Source organism: Periophthalmus magnuspinnatus, chromosome 4 (genome assembly GCF_009829125.3).
Source record: "Periophthalmus magnuspinnatus isolate fPerMag1 chromosome 4, fPerMag1.2.pri, whole genome shotgun sequence".
Taxonomy (NCBI): Eukaryota; Metazoa; Chordata; class Actinopteri; order Gobiiformes; family Gobiidae; genus Periophthalmus; species Periophthalmus magnuspinnatus.
In genome coordinates this window covers 5,082,862-5,100,965 of record NC_047129.1, presented here as the reverse complement: position 1 = coordinate 5,100,965, position 18,104 = coordinate 5,082,862, and the positions used below count along the sequence as shown (strand labels likewise).

At 41.6% G+C, this 18,104-nt stretch overlaps 1 protein-coding gene across 1 annotated transcript; it reads left to right on the top strand.

The window, feature by feature from the left end:
* Nucleotides 1–7,648: 7,648 nt before the first annotated feature.
* On the top strand, nt 7,649–18,104 carry LOC117394138 (uncharacterized). Its single transcript, XM_055221337.1, is given in 17 exon segments — nt 7,649–7,664; nt 7,776–7,882; nt 8,278–8,556; nt 8,649–8,742; nt 8,849–8,916; nt 9,003–9,242; nt 9,337–9,384; nt 9,465–9,575; nt 9,842–9,916; nt 10,004–10,072; nt 10,301–10,366; nt 10,623–10,688; nt 10,885–11,094; nt 12,321–13,469; nt 13,567–13,923; nt 13,925–16,410; nt 16,412–18,104. Coding segments are annotated over 17 exon segments (7,134 nt in total).

Genomic DNA, 18,104 nt, shown 5'->3' with positions numbered 1-18,104 from the left:
AATAGGCACACCCAAATCTGGGGCTTTACTGGGGTTTCGGGGTATCTGGGCATCTTTAGATTCAGAGCCACTTGTTTCTCACTGAACTGGTCTGGGTTCTCTCAATTGGGTCTAATGAATGAGACACCGAATCTGTAAACTCAAGTAATTTCTGTTCGTACTCAAAACTACAATAAATCTGTGGAACCTTATTTCTGGACTCGGCTTCTTTCGGGAGAAAGCACCCACATAAATTTTGGCGTCACGAACAGGATATTCAAGCAATCGATAGTAATCGTTAAGTCTCTGTGCCGTTAAGACAAATCTCCCTTTTTCAATTAAGTTTACCAGTTTGTGGTGCGACAGAAGTTCCACAGGGTAACCCATAGTTACTGCTGACGCTTTTTCATAAATAAGGTGTGCCGCTGCCAGATCCCTATAACATTCTGACAGCCCCAATTCTACCGCTGAGAGTCCGACAGAATAGTAAGCGATAGGTTGGGCATGCGGGCCAACTCCTGTTGTCTGAGCTAAAACCCCACATGCATGATTTTGACGACACGACACAAACAATTGAAAAGGTTTGTCATAATCTGGAAGAGCCAAAGCTGGTGCCTGCTGTAATAAATTTTTGATCGTTTCAAATGCCATGTGGCCTTCTGGAGTCCACTCCAATTTAGCTCCTAAATTATTCGCTCCCTGTTTTTTAATCATGTCTCTCAGTGGCTGTACAGTGGCAGAGTATCCGTCAATCCATTCTGCACTGTACCCCGTTATCCCCAGAAACTTCAGCATTTGTTTCACCGTACTTGGTTTTGGAGCTCTTGTTATTGTTTCTAATTGACCTGGGGCCAACGCCCTTGACCCCTCTTTGATCAATCGGCCCAGATATTCAACCTCTGGTTTGCAATATTGCAACTTCTCCAGAGAAGCTTTGTGGCCTTTTTCTGCCAGTACTGTCAACAAGGTTATGGAATCTCGGTGACACGTCTCCAGGTCAGGTGCACACAACAGAATGTCATCCACATATTGTATTACAGTGCTAGAAATCTTGCTAGGTAACTCTGCCATGTCCTCCTTTAATGCTTTGTTAAACAGGTGTGGACTATGCTTCAGGCCTTGTGCCAATCGGGTGTATCTGTATGATTCATTTTTGTATGTAAATGCCAGGAGATGACTGCTTCTCGGGCTCAAGGGGACACTGAAAAACGCAGAACACAGATCCACCACCGTAAACCATTTTGCATCTGGTGGCACATTCGTTAACAAAGTGTGCGGGTTTGGTACCTGTGATATGCACCCCTCTATGATCTCATTCAATGCCCGGAGATCATGAGCTAATCTGTACTTATTCTTGTTCACTTTTTTCACTGGAAAAATTGGTGTGTTACTGCATGGATTGGGGTCCCTCACCAGTACTCCAGCTTTTTCTAGACCTTTGATAATTGGCTCTATTCCAGCCTCAGCCTCCGGCTTCAGCGGGTACTGTGGCACCCAGGGCGGGTGACATCCTGGCTTCAGCTTAATTTCCACTGGTTGTGCGGACTTAATGAGTCCCACATCTGTCTCATGTTTAGCCCAAAGTTGTGATGGGACTGCGGCTAACATCTCCTCTTTAACCTCACAATGTTGCACACACACTTTCGATTCACATGGAAGCTGGACCACTTGTGGGTATGTCCAACCGAATGCAGTAACTACAATTTTAATGTACATGTTATCCTCACTAATACAAACATTTTTATTTTCTGTTGGTAAAAAATTGACTTTTGACGCTTCTACAACCATTGGTCCCAAATGTTTTGATTCATAACCTGGATTTACTAACAGGGTAACATGTGGAATGCTGTTTTTTATTTCAAACTCTTTTTTCAAATATTCATTCTGGTCAACCACCATAGCAGCTCCCTGTCTTCCCAACACAATGTGGGATGTGTACAACTGCACCTTTTTTGGCTGCGCTTTCAGCCACTCCCCCGGATCTGCCTCAGATCCATCTTTAAAGTATTTCAGAGTACAGTGGGGAGGGCAGGACGGTGCTCTGGCCTCCGGCAGCTTTACCTTAATAAAGTCCATCCACTCTCTGGCAGCGTCCATAAAAATGTCACTCAGTCCCAACCAGTACACCATCGCTTCACTGGTTTTCATCACATTCATTAGACAGTGTCCCGCGTCCACCACTAGTCCATCTGAGGTGCACAAGATAACACAGTTCAGTTTACATAAAGCATCTCTCCCCAGCAGATTAACAGGTGTCTGATCAGAAATTAACACAGGCAGTTCAATAGTTCGTCCTTGCCATTCCAGGGGGACCGGAACAGACTTTTCAATTAGCTGCTTCTTCCCTGAGAATCCAACCACCTTCACAAACTGTCCACCTCGGGGGATGTGAGAGGAACTCGCGTAACCAACACAGGTGTATGCTGCACCGGTATCGACCATCATTTCAGTCTCTTTTCCCCCCAACCGAACACACACAATAGGTTCCTCATCAAGGCTTGATGTAATAGCCAACTGTTGTCCCCCTTTTGGATTCTCTGGGCACCCCTAATAACCACCAGGAGGTCCTCTCCAGGGGTTCACTGGACCGGACTGGCTCTGCCACTGATCCCCCAGTTCTGCCGGATATGTGTGTATATTTCCTGTTTGTCCACCCTCTCCCCGAGCCCGTAACTCTGGGCACGTGTAACTTATGTGACCCATTTTCCCACAAGCATAACATATGGCGTTTCTTAGCCTGTCACCTCCCCAATTCATCCTCCTCCCGCCTCTCACACGGAACCTTTGATAACCTCTCCCTCTTGGAGGCCATCCTCCAGGCACAAATATGACCTGTGGCGGGGGAGGGGGTGATGCTGCCGCTGTCTCTGCCTGTGGGGCTATGCTTACTACTGCTTGTGGAGTGGGTGGGGCTTGGGCCACCACAGCCTGCGCTCGCTTTCTCCCTTCTCCCAGCTGCTGCTGGGTGAGTTTCCGCACCGCCTCCTCGTCGGCCTGCTTTTGACGGGTTCTCTTACTACGCTCCTTAATCACAGCATCTATAACATGATCTGTGAACTGTTCCCAAGGCATATTATACAGGCCAACAGCATCGTTTAGTCTGCTTTGAGCTGCGGCTGGCAACCCTTCAAGAACACGTTTTCTTAACGCCGTCTGGTGAAAAATGTCCTGCTCAGGACGTGCACCTGTTTGTCTCGTCCACTCTTTGCGTGTATTGTGTACATACGCCTGCGGACTTTCCTCGTCACGAATAGGCACCGTCACCACATGGTCCGGTAGTATTCGTATCGGGAACCGCTCCCTCAACACAGTCCACAACCCATTTCTGTGTCTGTTAAAGATATCCCCATCATGTACCTGTGTCCCAATGTACCTTTCTAAGTTTGCGTCTCGCAAAATCTGTTCCATTTCTGCCTTTCCTAAAATTTTTGCCCACAAGGCCTTAAAGTCACCTATGGCTAAAATGACACCCATCGTTTCTTCCTCAAAAGCAGAGATCCATCGTGCTGCCCCATCATGCACGCATGGCAATCTCTGGATTAACCCCTCCATGTCTAGTGTGGGCCATGGCACATACTGTAAATTTGCCCCTTTTGCCAACAGAGGATACGCTGACTCCTCCTCAATACGAGTTGACTGCCTCTGAAGTGTTTCGTTAACCTGAAGTTTTAACTCCCCACTCACTGTTCCTGATTCACGTGCCTTTCCTGTCTCCTGTGACTGCTGCCCTTCTCCCCTTATTCCTTTTGAGTTGCCCTCTGGCCCCTTAATACTCTTTTCTTCACCCTCCTGCTCATTTAACTCTTCGGTCCCCAGGTCTATGATTGTTGTTTTCTTCTTTCTAGTGGATTTCGCTGGAGTAGGTAGTTCTGAATACTCAATGTCTATCAATGACTTTTCTATCAGGCTCCCTCCCCAGGCCCCTTCCTCCTGCGGGGGGCCCTCACTCGCTCCCTGGAGACCCTCAGCTTGTCTTAACTTCCTTTTCACATCCTCACTATAACCACATGCTCGCCGGCCTGGTCGGCCTGGCTTTACCTCCCATGGGGCCAGGGTACACTTACTCATTTTCTGTACTAACTCCTCTACATTTGGATAACCTTCCGGTTCTTCCGATTCCATAACATAATCTCCCACCACCCGCAGGTTTCTCACCGGCATTTCTAGCACATAGGGAGGTGGCTTTAAGCAATCTTCACCGCTTTTATTCACCCTTTCAGGTGTTTTCCCCCTTTTTTCCAATTCTGCCCTAACATGCTCTTTTGTTGCCCTTTTTAACTTTTCTCCTTGGTCTTGGAACAGCTTCAAGACGGCTAACTCCTCCCTCCTTTTCATCCGGCGTTTATCTGATTTCTGCTTCGGTTTATGGTTCTTAATTGCCACCTCCAAATCACCGCACACAGACAAATCGAAGGTGCCATCTTCAGGCCACGGTGATTGATCATGTTTAGTGCGCTTCGCCCACTTTTTTGAGAATTTCAAATTTTTTTCCGTTAATAATGGGTTAAATTTGTTCACTAATTGAACCGCACTTACGCCACCTCCTGCCATTTTCTGTCACTTTGTACACAATACTAAATACAGCTGGCCCTTTGAGCTCCGATTACTGCACGCACCCTGTCCTCCACAGTCCCAATCTGCAAAGTGGAGGCCGCTCGCGCGCCGTGTCGTGTGCGCGCCTTCCTAAGTCTAAAGTATTTGATGGTGGGGGCTGCTCCCACTCACTCGGGTTCACCTCAGGCCAAGCCAGTTTCCCTTCTCGCAATCACATGTATGCGGGACTGAAAACTACAGAGCCAAACATAGAGGAGAGCAGCTTAAAGGTACTATGTACAACAATAAACTGAATACACACTATTTGTATAAGATACTGTCCGGACTTTAAAATGTATTTACATATTTAACCAACAGCTGTTGATGCAGGATTTCTTGTCCAACTCCCATGTACACTCAAAAGGTTTGTTTCTATGGAAACTGCCTAAGGTGGGTGGCCAGCCCAGCCCCCGGGCACCTCTCTTGTGTACTTCTTCCTCCTTAACTCTGTAGCCCACAAACTCTCAAAAATTTAACTTGATCGAAATACTTATTTCTCACTTTTAGGGTCAAAATGGCACAGAGCTGCGTTCTCTCCTCCCTGATACTGCCTCAACATCTCAAAATTTTGTGACGCTCCTGGCTAAACTGCACTCGCCCTTTTATTCACACAGGGTCCCAATCCTCACCTTCGGAACGTCTACTTGTTTGGGCCCCTATTCTAGGCAGACCTGCTTTTACCAGAGAGTCAACGCCCTGCAGTCAGTATTTTAAAATTTTATGGTCAGATTAAGCATCCCCGACCTGGCCTACACGTTTCGCCCCAATTTCTCATCCTGCTGATCAGCTCCTCAGCCAGCGGTGCTAACCCCTAAATTTTCGTGATCAAAAGACTGCCCTAACGTTTCCTTTTTTTTTCAGTTATTTTCCTTTATTTTGCGTAACATACCAAAGCAATTAACATGCAACTAAATTTTGTTTCTCGATTTACTGCGTCTACATCCCCTTGGGTCAACCCCAGCACACAATTCTTTTGGAAACAGACCAGCACTCAAAAGCGACACCCAGCGGAGTAAGAAAACTATACTTACCTGCTTCTGCCGTGTGTCGCCCGTGTCGACCTCTCTTTCCTCCTGAATGTCGTGACGCCAAAATTTATGTGGGTGCTTTCTCCCGAAAGAAGCCGAGTCCAGAAATAAGGTTCCACAGATTTATTGTAGTTTTGAGTACGAACAGAAATTACTTGAGTTTACAGATTCGGTGTCTCATTCATTAGACCCAATTGAGAGAACCCAGACCAGTTCAGTGAGAAACAAGTGGCTCTGAATCTAAAGATGCCCAGATACCCCGACACCCCAGTAAAGCCCCAGATTTGGGTGTGCCTATTACTTTTATTAGATCTACTTGAATCGAGGTTCCACCCCTTCCTTGGACCGTCCACCCATCTGATGTAATTTGGTACAACTCTAACACCGGACCTAACTCTGACCATAGAAGGGAGTGAGATGGGATCTGAGCTCACTCTGGCATCTGGTTCCTCTCGAAAAGGTCACCTTGACATTCATTTATCAAAACATTTCCCAACATCCTTGTCCCAAGTTCATTTCTGGTAAACAGTGTGAACAGTATGAACGTCCAAGAGTTATGAAACATTTCAAAACACCCACATATGTAATCAGAGTCATTACAGCTGAGAGTTTGGGCCCAACAGCCATCAGCAGAGAATACAATAACATATTAGTCTTGTTTCCATGTGAATACAGGTCAAGAAGAATGTAGCAAGCTCATGTCCAAAGAGGCTGAAACTGAATTTGATTTCAGTACTTACATTAGAGTCTATTCCTAATTACAGTTTTGTAATTTACTGTAACTTTGTGGTTACTATTTAATCCGTTTATTAAAGGTAAGGTAACATAAAGTAGCATTATGTGGAACGGTGGTGTCCATGTAAACCTGATTCTATTATTTTATGTGTAGTATATAGTATGTCCATTTTATATCATTATTTATGAACATTGATATTGTGAGAGCAGTAGTGTTTGAACAGAGATAAACACTGTGTTTGTAGCAGGAGGAGTTCAGAAATGAAGGGCAAACACGTGTATCTTGCTTAAATATGCTGGTGTTGTCATGGTGTTTATCTTAATAATATTAGTTATTATAAGTTTGGATTTCTGTTGTTTTATAAGCTTATGAGACAAGCATTTGTTCTTTTGAAAGGGCAGTTTTTCAGGATGATATTAATAACATTAATGTTTGTAAGGATAATGAACATATTATGATTATACTATGAATGTTGGCATCTTATTTAGAGTTCAGCTCTAAATAAGATGCATTTAGCAAGTTTTTGAAACATAACTATCAACATGTATTGTACATGTGGCTACGAAGTTGTTGTAGTTTGCCAGAAGAAAATAGAAGAAACATAAATAAGACAAAGGTGGAAATTTGCACCTAAAGGCTGCAAATATCTGGAAAAAAATATCTGAAAAAATGGGGCTGGGGGAAGGGGGCTGGGTTATCTGCAAGGGGTGTGGCCACACCTGGGAAGACCAGGTTAAAAGTCAGACATTCGAAAGAGCTCGTGTCTTTGATTGGCTTGCCATTCAGAAGACTCCCATTCTGCGAGGAAGTTCACTTTTTCTCAGTTTGGATACTTTCCCACTCTACGAGGAAGATTACTTTCTTTTAGTGTGGACCATTCACTTTTACTTTTTACTTTGATATTTTTGCGACGACTACTATCAAGTCACAGCTTCTTTTGACTGCATCAAGGTATGTGTACTACTTTGAATTATATACAGTTATAATTTCTGTGTTTATGTCTAAACTGTTTTACCTTTTTAATGGTCTACTATTATTACTGTCAGTCTACTTTAATACTTGAAAAGGAACCATAGTTATGTTTTTGGGAAAGTGCATCTGATCTCATCAGAGCCAAATAAACAACATGATGTTTCTTGGACAAATTACTAACCTCCTAGGTGTTTAGAGTTTGTCTTGACATTATAATGTTGATTACGTACTAATTTTGTATTTTCAACCATTTAAAATGTTTTATTTTTGTTTGTTGTTTCAGGTGTTTTGAACAGGTGCTGTTCAGGTGTTCTGTTCTAAGCACTGCCAGAGTTTCGTGATGTCTCCTATGTTTGGTATGGGTTTATTTTGTATTATATTATTACTGGTTGTGTTGTGTATGTGAGCAGTTTAATTACAAGTTGTAGAGATGAAATTAAGAATACAATGTTTTTGTATCTTTACAGTGGGGATTGGGACTGGTTGGCGTCCTGCCGTGCGCCACTGGACACGCTCCTCTTTCACCGGGAAACAGCTGAGAGTCTGCATCCCACCTGAATCCCCCAACAAGGAGGTATGTCCAATTTATTTTAAAAGTTTATAGTGTGTAGACACAGTGATGCGACATTTTTAAGAGGTTATTTTAGTCTGTCAGCCAGGTGTGTAAATGCAGTGCTGCCAGCCTATGCATATTAATTGTGCACATTAACCATGGCTCAACAGCCACCATCATCTCCATTAACATATGAACTGGCATCAGCTGAGTTGCGAAATGTTGTTTTGGGAGTTGTTGAAAAAGAAAACATGGTTGTATTTCACACTGTAGCAGCAGATGCAAACACATTGTACATTTCCTGGTGTAAAAGTAATCATGGATAGATTATTAGTAAACTGTTAACTAAAATTAAAAAGAAATTGGGTTAATATTACACACTTCAGTGTTTAATAAATGCTGTTCTTGTTTTCCAGTTGGTCTTGGTTATCGGGGATTCACATCTCAGATCCTTCGTGGAGAGAGATGTGGACATCAGAGCAGATGGCCCATACTCCTTTGGGTACATTTGCTCCCCTGGTGCTACATCTGACACCCTAGAGACTGACGTACGTCATTCCACTGTTGACCAACGCGTGTCAAAATGTGTGGTGCTGGCTACGGGCAACGACTCTTCCACCAGGGGCCAGACAGTGGAGCTGGCACAGAAGAACTTCCAGAGTCTTCTGTCTACAGTAAAACGTCTTTGCCCAAAGGTATGCACTCCCGACTGTGTCATATTTGTTACCACCAAAACACACTGTCACCTCAAATAGTTTGTGAGCTAATTTTTATTTTATTTTTTTAGACATGTGTGGTGGACTTCCCGGCTCGTCATGTGGTCAGTGTGACCAAGCAGAACCAGTTTCGTCAAGCATACAAGGCAGCAGCAGAGGCAGAAGGTAAGACAAAGAACACGTGCTTGAGTAAAAGTCAAATAGGGTATAGAGATATATAGAGTATATATAGAGAAGAGTATATTTTAAATTGTATTATGTGTTTTTGTAGGGCTGCAGTATGTCTTCTGTGTGGACAGCTTTCCTATGAAGAACTTGCGTCTGTGGGCTAAGGATGGTGTAAGTAATACAAATACTGTTTGTGTGTTGACATAATGTATGTGTGACAGAGCAGTGTAATAATTCATGTTATTGTCTTTATGCAGATCCACCTCAGTGTACCTGAAGGCATGCGAGTCTTGTCAGACTTGATCTGTAAGGCCATCAGGGAGTTGTCTGAGAGCACCGTGGATTCTGCCCACCCAAGCCCGAAGACACCTGCCGCCCCGTGTGTGAAGCCCCTGCCGAAGACCCCAGATGTGGTTGTGACCTGTCCCACATCCAGAGCAGTCCGAGTCCCATCTACCACTCCACAGACGGACTCTGAGGGCTGGGAATTTGGAAAGGTAGAGAAAGTGTACAATAGAAAATATATTCTCTGTTATATGTGCCGTGGCCAAATTTCTTATGTGAAAGTGCTAACTGACTTTATGTTTTCAGAAGAGTCTACAGTTGACTGCCACCACGAGGAATGTTTCCCTGCGACAGGTTAGTAAATGTTAACATTATTTTTCAATTCATCAATCAATGTTAGGTCTAAAAATCCTCACTGAAACCATATTTTTCAGGTCACCGGTCTGTGTGCTATTCCCGTGTCTGCTGGCCGCTTTGCTGTTTTGTCTGCACCGCAGAAGACTCCTGCAATCTCAAAGAACCCAACTACCCAGGCAACAAAGAAGGTAAAACAGATGGGCAAATGTATTGATTTGGGAATGTAAAACATAAAACTGTTGTTTAAATATAGTTTTTGTTTGTGAATCTAAAACATAAAAATGTTGTTTAAATATAAATGTGTTATTTCAATATAGGTGAGTCAAGCAAGGACTGCCGTGCCAAGTAGAAGTCAGCCAAAGAGACAAGTATATCACAAGATCATGTTTATATGTGCTGTTGAAAATGAAATTGAAAACTGTTTGACAATAACTACCAATATCTATGTTTTTAGATGAAGCATGCAGCCAGAGTTGGGGAAGCAGCGAGCTCAACATCAAGCTGGCAACCTCGAGTTGTGCTGAAAAAGGTTTGATAAAATATTTACTTCATATTTGGATAGAAAATACATAATACAAGATTGGATTTGTCTAATTGGTATTTGGTTCTTTTTTAGCTGGAGACAACTGTGGCAGAGGCGCCAGTCAGACCTGCTATCAACACAGCACCGACAGAAGATCAGCAGGTATATATCATTTCAAAACATGTCTGTGGGTGGGGTGTCTCGATATATCTAAATCTGAAATCTTCTGTTTCACTGTCACACTGATGCTGTGACAGTGACACTACGTCCATCTACCTGCACAGAGCCTGAAGTGGTCGTGGAAGTGGTATGTTCAGGCAGAATGTTTTATATCAAAGCAAGTATTATTTGATTAAGTCATGTTCATGACAATATCTATTCTGTGTGCAGGTGAAGCCTGATGTGAAGAGACCCAGGAGGACCTCCAGTCCTGTTCACAGAGAAGCAGATGTGCAGGTGTGTTAATAAAGTGCTAATACTATAAAATGGCATGCAAAATAATAGTGATTAATCTGTATGTGTAAGCTGTGTTTCTGAGTGTGAATGCTACATGTGTGCTGCTGAGTGTGTATGAGTTTTAATAGAAACTGTTTCTAATTAAATAGTAAATTGGTAAATTGGGTCATTTCAAAACTATGGAGGGGGGGGGATATCAGTGGAAGTATTATGTGATTACACCATGTTCATAACAATATCTATTGTGTGTGTGCAGGAGGAGCCTGATGTGAAGAGACCCAGGAGGACCTCCAGTCCTGTTCACAGAGAAGCAGATATGCAGGTGTGTTAATAAAGTGCTAATAATAAAAGAAAATAACATGCATAATAGTGCATAACATAACATAATAGTGATTAAACATTGTGGTATGTAATCTATATGCATGCTGTGTTTCTGAGTGTGAATGTGTGCTGCTGAGCGTGTATGTCTATGTCTATGCGTGTATGTGTATGTGTATGTATGAGCATGTTTTTAATAGGAAACTGGGATGGTAGATGGTAATGGTTCAAGTGTTGTTATGTTTTTCAAGCGCATCAGTGAAGTTTATGACCACATAATCCAACTTGGTGCAGGATTCATTGAGCCAAATGTTCAGTTTGAGCTCAATAGCGTGGCAGTGACTTTGAAAGACTGTGACTGTGATGGTGTGACTGCTGAGCCTACTCTGGGCTGTCCTGAACCTCATGCTGTGACTGAACTTAAAAGTAACCCCAATTCCTGTGTTACTGAAAGTACTGCTGTAACTGACACGGCTGATTTGAAAGCTTCTGATCCTGGGTTCAAGACAAAGAAAAATTTACCAGAAATAGGACACAAATGTGGCAGAACACTAATCTCCACTGCACAAAAAGCGATCCAGGGTTGACACAGAGTTAAAAAGTGGATCTCCAATTGTCAAGAAAGCCAAACTGCATGATGCAAATGACATTACAATCGTTGGTCATGAGGAAAATGCTTTGCAGTTTAATCCTCTTTCTGAAAAAGTATGCAAGGCAATTTGCAAATTTCTTAATGTTGAATTTGAAAATTGCAATGTTAAAGAGTCCTTATGCGCTGGTGATGCCGGGGTGCCATGTCATAATGAGAAGATTGTTGCCGATGGTAACTGTTTCTTCCGTGCCATTTCTCAAGCCATAAGTGATCAGACTGAATGCAGTGAAGCACTTAAAAAAGAATGCTGAAAAATATCACTGCCTTTTGAATGAAGAACATCAGCATTTGACTGTGGCAGAGTACATCAAACTGCAAAAGATGTGTTATGTCAACACCTGGGCAACACAAGCTGAAATTCAAGCCACAGCTGATTGCATTGGAGTTGATATTTATACCTTCTATCAAGGCAAATGGTTAAGATTTAAAAACAGTGAAAAACAACAGTCTGCTGAAGGCATCTACCTACAGAATCATGGAGCTCATTATGAACATGTTGTTTGTGTCAAGCAAGGCCAACAAAATGACTGTTATAAACTGTGTACGTTTGGTGAGCCCCAGGGACACGTCACAAGATCAGCACATGCAACGAGTGTCTTCAGTTCAATTCCTCTTGATGAAAATACTATTGACAGATCACATGATAATAAAACCGCAATTTTGTCAAAGTACTTAAGGAAAAAGAAGGCACAGAAGAACAGAGAATGTAAAATGGTGAAATATCACAAAGAGGAGGAATATCGATTGAAAGCAATAGAAAGCGGTGTGGAGAAATACCAAACAAACCTGGAATATAAAGAGAAATTGAAAGTACACAGTTCCAAAAAATATAAAATGGACATGGAACATCAAGAGAAATTGAAAGGATACAGCAAAGAAAAATACAAAAGCAACCTGGAACATCAAGAGAAAGTGAAAACATACAGCAAGCAAAAATACACAACAGACCTGGAACATCAAGAGAAAGTGAAAACATACAGCAAGGAAAAATACACAACAGACCTGGAACATCAAGAGAAAGTGAAAGAATACAGCAAGGAAAAATACACAACAGACCTGGAACATCAAGAGAAAGTGAAAGAATACAGCAAGCAAAAATACACAACAGACCTGGAACATCAAGACAAAGTGAAAGAATACAGCAAGGAAAAATACACAACAGACCTGGAACATCAAGACAAAGTGAAAGAATACAGCAAGGAAAAATACACAACAGACCTGGAACATCAAGAGAAAGTGAAAGCATATAGTTGTGAGAAATACAGAAAAGATTTGATACACCAAAATAAAGTCAAATGTGAAAGTGTCAAAAATTATAAAGCAAATCCTGATCTTCGACAAAAATTAAAAGCACTAAATAAAGCCAAATACCACAAAGACAGTGCTTTTAGACATAAAGTCCTGGCTAAAAAACGATTCAACAGAAATCAAGATAAAGTACTAACTGATCAGATTAATTCTGTAATGAATGAGTTTTTAAAGAAATCAAATGATGGACCTGAATTTGTTTGCTGTGTATGTTTCCGATCCATGTTTAAAGCAGCAGTAGTTCTATACAAACAAAAGAACTACAAAAACAAAGCAGCTCAATTAACGGCGGAAACATGTGTCTCGGATGAGTATTTGCATGAATGTACCTCTGACTGCAATAAACCATGTCCATTACAAGAATCAAGAGGAGAGCTTTGGATGTGCAAGGTCTGTCATTCAAAGATCCGAAGAGGTGTAACCCCAGCAGAATGGTGGGGAAACAATTTACAACTGGATTCAATTCCTCTTGAGTTATCTTGTTTGAATCATCTGGAAAAACACCTGATTTCTTTAAACATTCCATTTATGAAAGTATTGGCTTTACCAAAGGGTGGTCAAAATGGATGCCACGGACCAATTTTTTGCATCCCTTCTTCAGTAAATCATACTTGTTCTGTTTTGCCTCGGTCAAATCTAGAAGGTTGTCTGTTACGTGTTAAATTAAAGCGCAAGCTATCTTACAAAGGACATTATGAATATCACTTTGTTGACACAAATCACCTGAAAGAAGCACTTAAATATTTAAAGGAAAACAATCAATATTATCAAGACATAGAAATAAATGAAGAATGGGTGAATGAGTTTGCTAAGGAAGAAGAAAACCAAGCACAAGACGACTCTAATGATAATGCACAAAAAAAACAGTTCCCCTGAGGATGCACAAGACAAAACTCAACATGAAGAAGAAATACATACAGAAGAAGTCTCAAACAATAATTCAAAACAACCTGAGTCTCCTGATGAAGAAGATGAAACTCTACATGACCGGCAAAACCACTGTATTTATCAAGATTCTTGTTCCATGCCTGTTGATCTTGGTCAAGAAACTCTTGATCAGGGTTTTGAAGATATAATTAATCTGGCACCTGCTGAAGGAAACAATCCTGTGCGTATTTTGTCAGATAAAGATAATGAAGCAAAATCCTTTCCATATCTTTTTCCATCAGGGAACAATACGTATCATACGCCCAGACAGCACTACTTGACATTGGCACGATATTTTAATAACAGAATATTGCACGCTGATGGAAGGTTTGCAAAGTGCGTTGAATACATTTTTTTTTGCACAATACATGTCAGAAGTTCAGCAAGTCATTCAGCAAGTGTCAATAGCATCACGCAAAGGACACACAAACCCTGCAGGCCAAAAAGAAAATGCTCCAGAAAACATTGAGTCTTTGCAAGACATCATTAAGACTGATGAAGGATATCGTTTTCTAAGGCCTATAAGAGGTACTCCAAGCTTTTGGCAAGGTGCACAAAAGGATTTACTTGCCATGGTGCGGAATCTGGGAAAACCCACTTTCTTTTGCAGTTTTTCGTCTGCAGACTTGCGCTGGGGAGGGCTTTTAAATTCAATTTTGAAGCAAGAGGGGAGAACTGAAACTTCTGAGAGTTTGGAGTATGCTGAAAGGTGTGAACTGTTGCGTAATCGCCCTGTCACTGCAGCACGCATGTTTGACTACAGGTGGCATCTCTTGTTGAATTACGTGTTACTATCTTCATTGAATCCAATTGGAAAAATTAAAGATTACTTTTATCGTGTAGAATTTCAACAACGTGGATCACCCCATGTACACGCTTTATTTTGGATTGAGGATGCTCCTGAGATTGGAAAAAACACAGATGTGGTGAAATTCATCGACAAGTACATAACATGTGAAATACCCACACAAGATCAGCAATTAGCTGAAACTGTTACCTCCGTGCAGCAACATTCTCAACGGCATTCGAAAACATGTAAGAAAAAGAATACAGCCTGCCGGTTCAATTTCCCACGCCCTGTATCTGAACGTACTTTCATCACCAAAAAACAGAAAATACCAAAGTGCCAAGGTGACACTGCAACAAACAGCCAAGAACAAAAAAAAGACACTGTTGAATGCATATGCTCTCAGAATGAACAGAACTTTATGAAAGAAGAGGATGCAATGAAAATACTGACAACTGTTAAAAAAGCACTTCTGGATAAAGACAATCCCATTACAAGTATCCAGCAACTGTTTCAAAATGTTGGCATTACGCAGGAAGTATGGGAGAAAGCACTTAAATGTGTTGAAAAACGCATGCAAATTGTCCTGCAAAGAGATGTCAATGAAATTTGGATTAATCCATATAATCCAATTTTGTTGAAATGTTGGAATGCCAACATGGACATCCAATATGTGGTTGATGTATATGCTTGTATCGTTTATATTATCAGCTATATGTCCAAATCTGAGAGAGAGATGGGGCTGTTGTTGAAACAAACACACCAAGAGGCAACAAAACAGGGAAACGCTGATGCCAAAGAAGCTATGAAGAAGATTTGCCAAGCCTACCTCCATAACCGTGATGTGTCTGCACAAGAAGCTGTGTACAGAATCACTCAAATGCACCTCAAAGAATGTTCAAGGAAAGTTGTGTTTATCCCCACAGGTGACACAATTTTCAAACTCACCAAACCACTAAATGAACTGAAAAAGTCAGGAAACAATGACATTTGGATGACTGGATTTGTGGATCGATATAAGAACAGACCGCAGAATGACACTTTTGATAATATGTGTATAGCCACATTTGCTTCAGAGTATCGTGTGTTAAGTACATCAGAAAAGAAATCCAAAAATGTGATTAAGTTACAGAATTCATGTGGCTATATTTCAAAACGTTTCAGAACCAAACCTGCTGTTGTGCGCTATGCACGGTTTTCAGAAACAAAGAATCCTGAGCTATATTACAAAAGTCTGTTACAGCTGTTTTTTCCTTATCGTCATGATAACGACCTCAAACCTTCATCATTTCATTCTTTTGAACAGTTCTACAAAGAGGGCACAGTGCAGCTTGGCAACCAGACCGTTTCAGTGATGTCAATTGTGAATTCAAACAGATCTCACTATGACACTGAAACTGAAGATTTGGAAGAGATAAAAAATAACCTGGACTCTAATGAAATATTAGAGGATGCTTGGGCCATGCTTTGTCCTGAGCAAGAAGCAGAACGTTTCGAAGCCAGTGATGAGCTTGCACAGAGTAAAGTGGATGATGAAGACCCCTTGCCCCATATTCCAGATTTGGGGATAGCTAACAAAGAAACTGCTCATTTAGAAAAACAACACAATGCGATGACTCGAGCTGAAGGTTTGGATTTAATTCGATCTTTAAATGACATCCAGCTGTCTATTTTTTTCAAAATACAAAAGTGGTGCGTACAAAAAGTCAATGGAAATGATCCAGAACCTTTATATGTGTTCATCACTGGTGGCGCTGGCACAGGGAAAAGCCACTTGATTCGGGCCATTCAGTACGAAGCCAATCGTCTATTTGCTCCAATGCGGCGCCACCCAGACAACATGAGTGTTTTAATAACAGCACCCACTGGTATGGCAGCATACAATCTAAATGCATCTACAATTCACAGTGCATTTAGCATTGGAACAGATGTGACACTTCCCTACATACCATTAGGTGAAGAAAAACTCAATTCTCTCCGTGCCAAATATATTGATGTGAAGTTAGTAATCATTGATGAAATATCAATGGTTTCTCATAAACTGCTCACGTATACATGGACGGCTGAGGCAAATCAAGCAAAGAGGTGATGTTTCCCCTTTTGGAAATGTCAGCCTTATAGCAGTTGGTGATTTCTATCAGTTACCTCCAGTTATGGCAAAAGGTTTGTACACTGACAATCTACCTCTGAACTTTTGGTCAAGTTTCAAAATGGCTGAACTGAAAACAATTGTCAGACAGAAGGATACCACATTTGCAGAATTACTGAACAGATTAAGAACACGCTCGAAAGGGACACCCATGCTTCATGAAGACATCCACATTCTACAAAGTCGTGAAACTGGAGAGGAGTCTTCTGCTCTACATATTTTTCCAACAAATTCACAGGTAAATGAACATAACTTTAACCAGCTCAAAGCCACTTGTCCTGACTATCAAACAATAGATGCACAGGACTATCACTACAACAGGAAAAGTGGAAAAATGGAAAGCAAAGTCACACCTCACAGTAAAGACAACCTCACCAGTCTGCAGAAACAGCTATTTTTGGGTGTTCCTGCCAGAGTTATGCTGTGTAAAAACATTGATGTGGAAGATGGATTGGTCAATGGAGTCTGTGGAACTGTAACACATATTAGTGAAACAGAAAGAAATGGACTTCCTGAAGCTGTGTATGTTCAGTTTGATGACATCAATGTTGGCACACAGAGACGAAAGAAGTACCCATCCACTGCACCTGCTTTAATAAACTCCACACGGATACAGCCAGAGGAGGAAAGGGCTAACAGCAAAGGGGGAAAACGTCGTCAGTTTCCTCTTGCACTTGCCTGGGCTGTTACAATCCACAAAGTACAAGGCCTGACTGTTGACAATGCTGTGGTGTCGCTAAAGCAAGTGTTTGCCTCAGGACAATCTTATGTGGCTCTAAGTCGTGTAAGAAGTCTAGATGGCCTTATTATCCAGGACTTTGATGAGAAGGCTATTTATTGTAATGATGAGGTAAAACATGCATTGGAAGCTATGCCATGCTTCTTGGATGACAATGTGTCACAAGCCAAACAGTCAGCTGATGTGTTAACCTTGTTTTTGATGAATGTTCAGGGTTTAGTAAAACATGTACCTGATTTGGTGTCATCCATGCAGCATTTACAGCCTGACTGTATAGCTGTGACAGAAACATGGTTAACATCTCAGTCTGCGCTTCATAGTGTTGACATAGACGGTTACAGTTTCCACAGCCGTCCACGAAGTCTGGCATACGAACACAGCAAGCATCCAGCTCTTACTACACTCAAAAGTCAATATCATGGTGGAGTGGGCATGTATTGCTCCAACAACACTAACTATCACTTTCCTGATGCACCCCAATTTAATTTGGAGTGCTTAATTTACAAAAATGTAAATCAGCAGGTTTTAGTTGCAGTTGTGTATCGACCACCAGCATATCCCATGTCTGTGTTCAAGCAGAACTTGAAAAATCTGCTATCTTGGCTACAGGCACAAAGTCAGTCCATTGTTGTTATGGGAGATTTCAATGATGACATATTGAAATCATCAACAGTGTGCAATTTCATGACCAGTTACGGATATGTTCAGAATGTCACATCTCCAACTACAGAACGAGGCACTTTGATTGATCATGTCTATGTCAAATCTCAACAATATGAGATTTCATCAGAAGTTGTTCCAACATATTTCAGTGATCATCAGGGCATAGTCTGCTCTCTTAAGCTGAAGTCTGTGTAG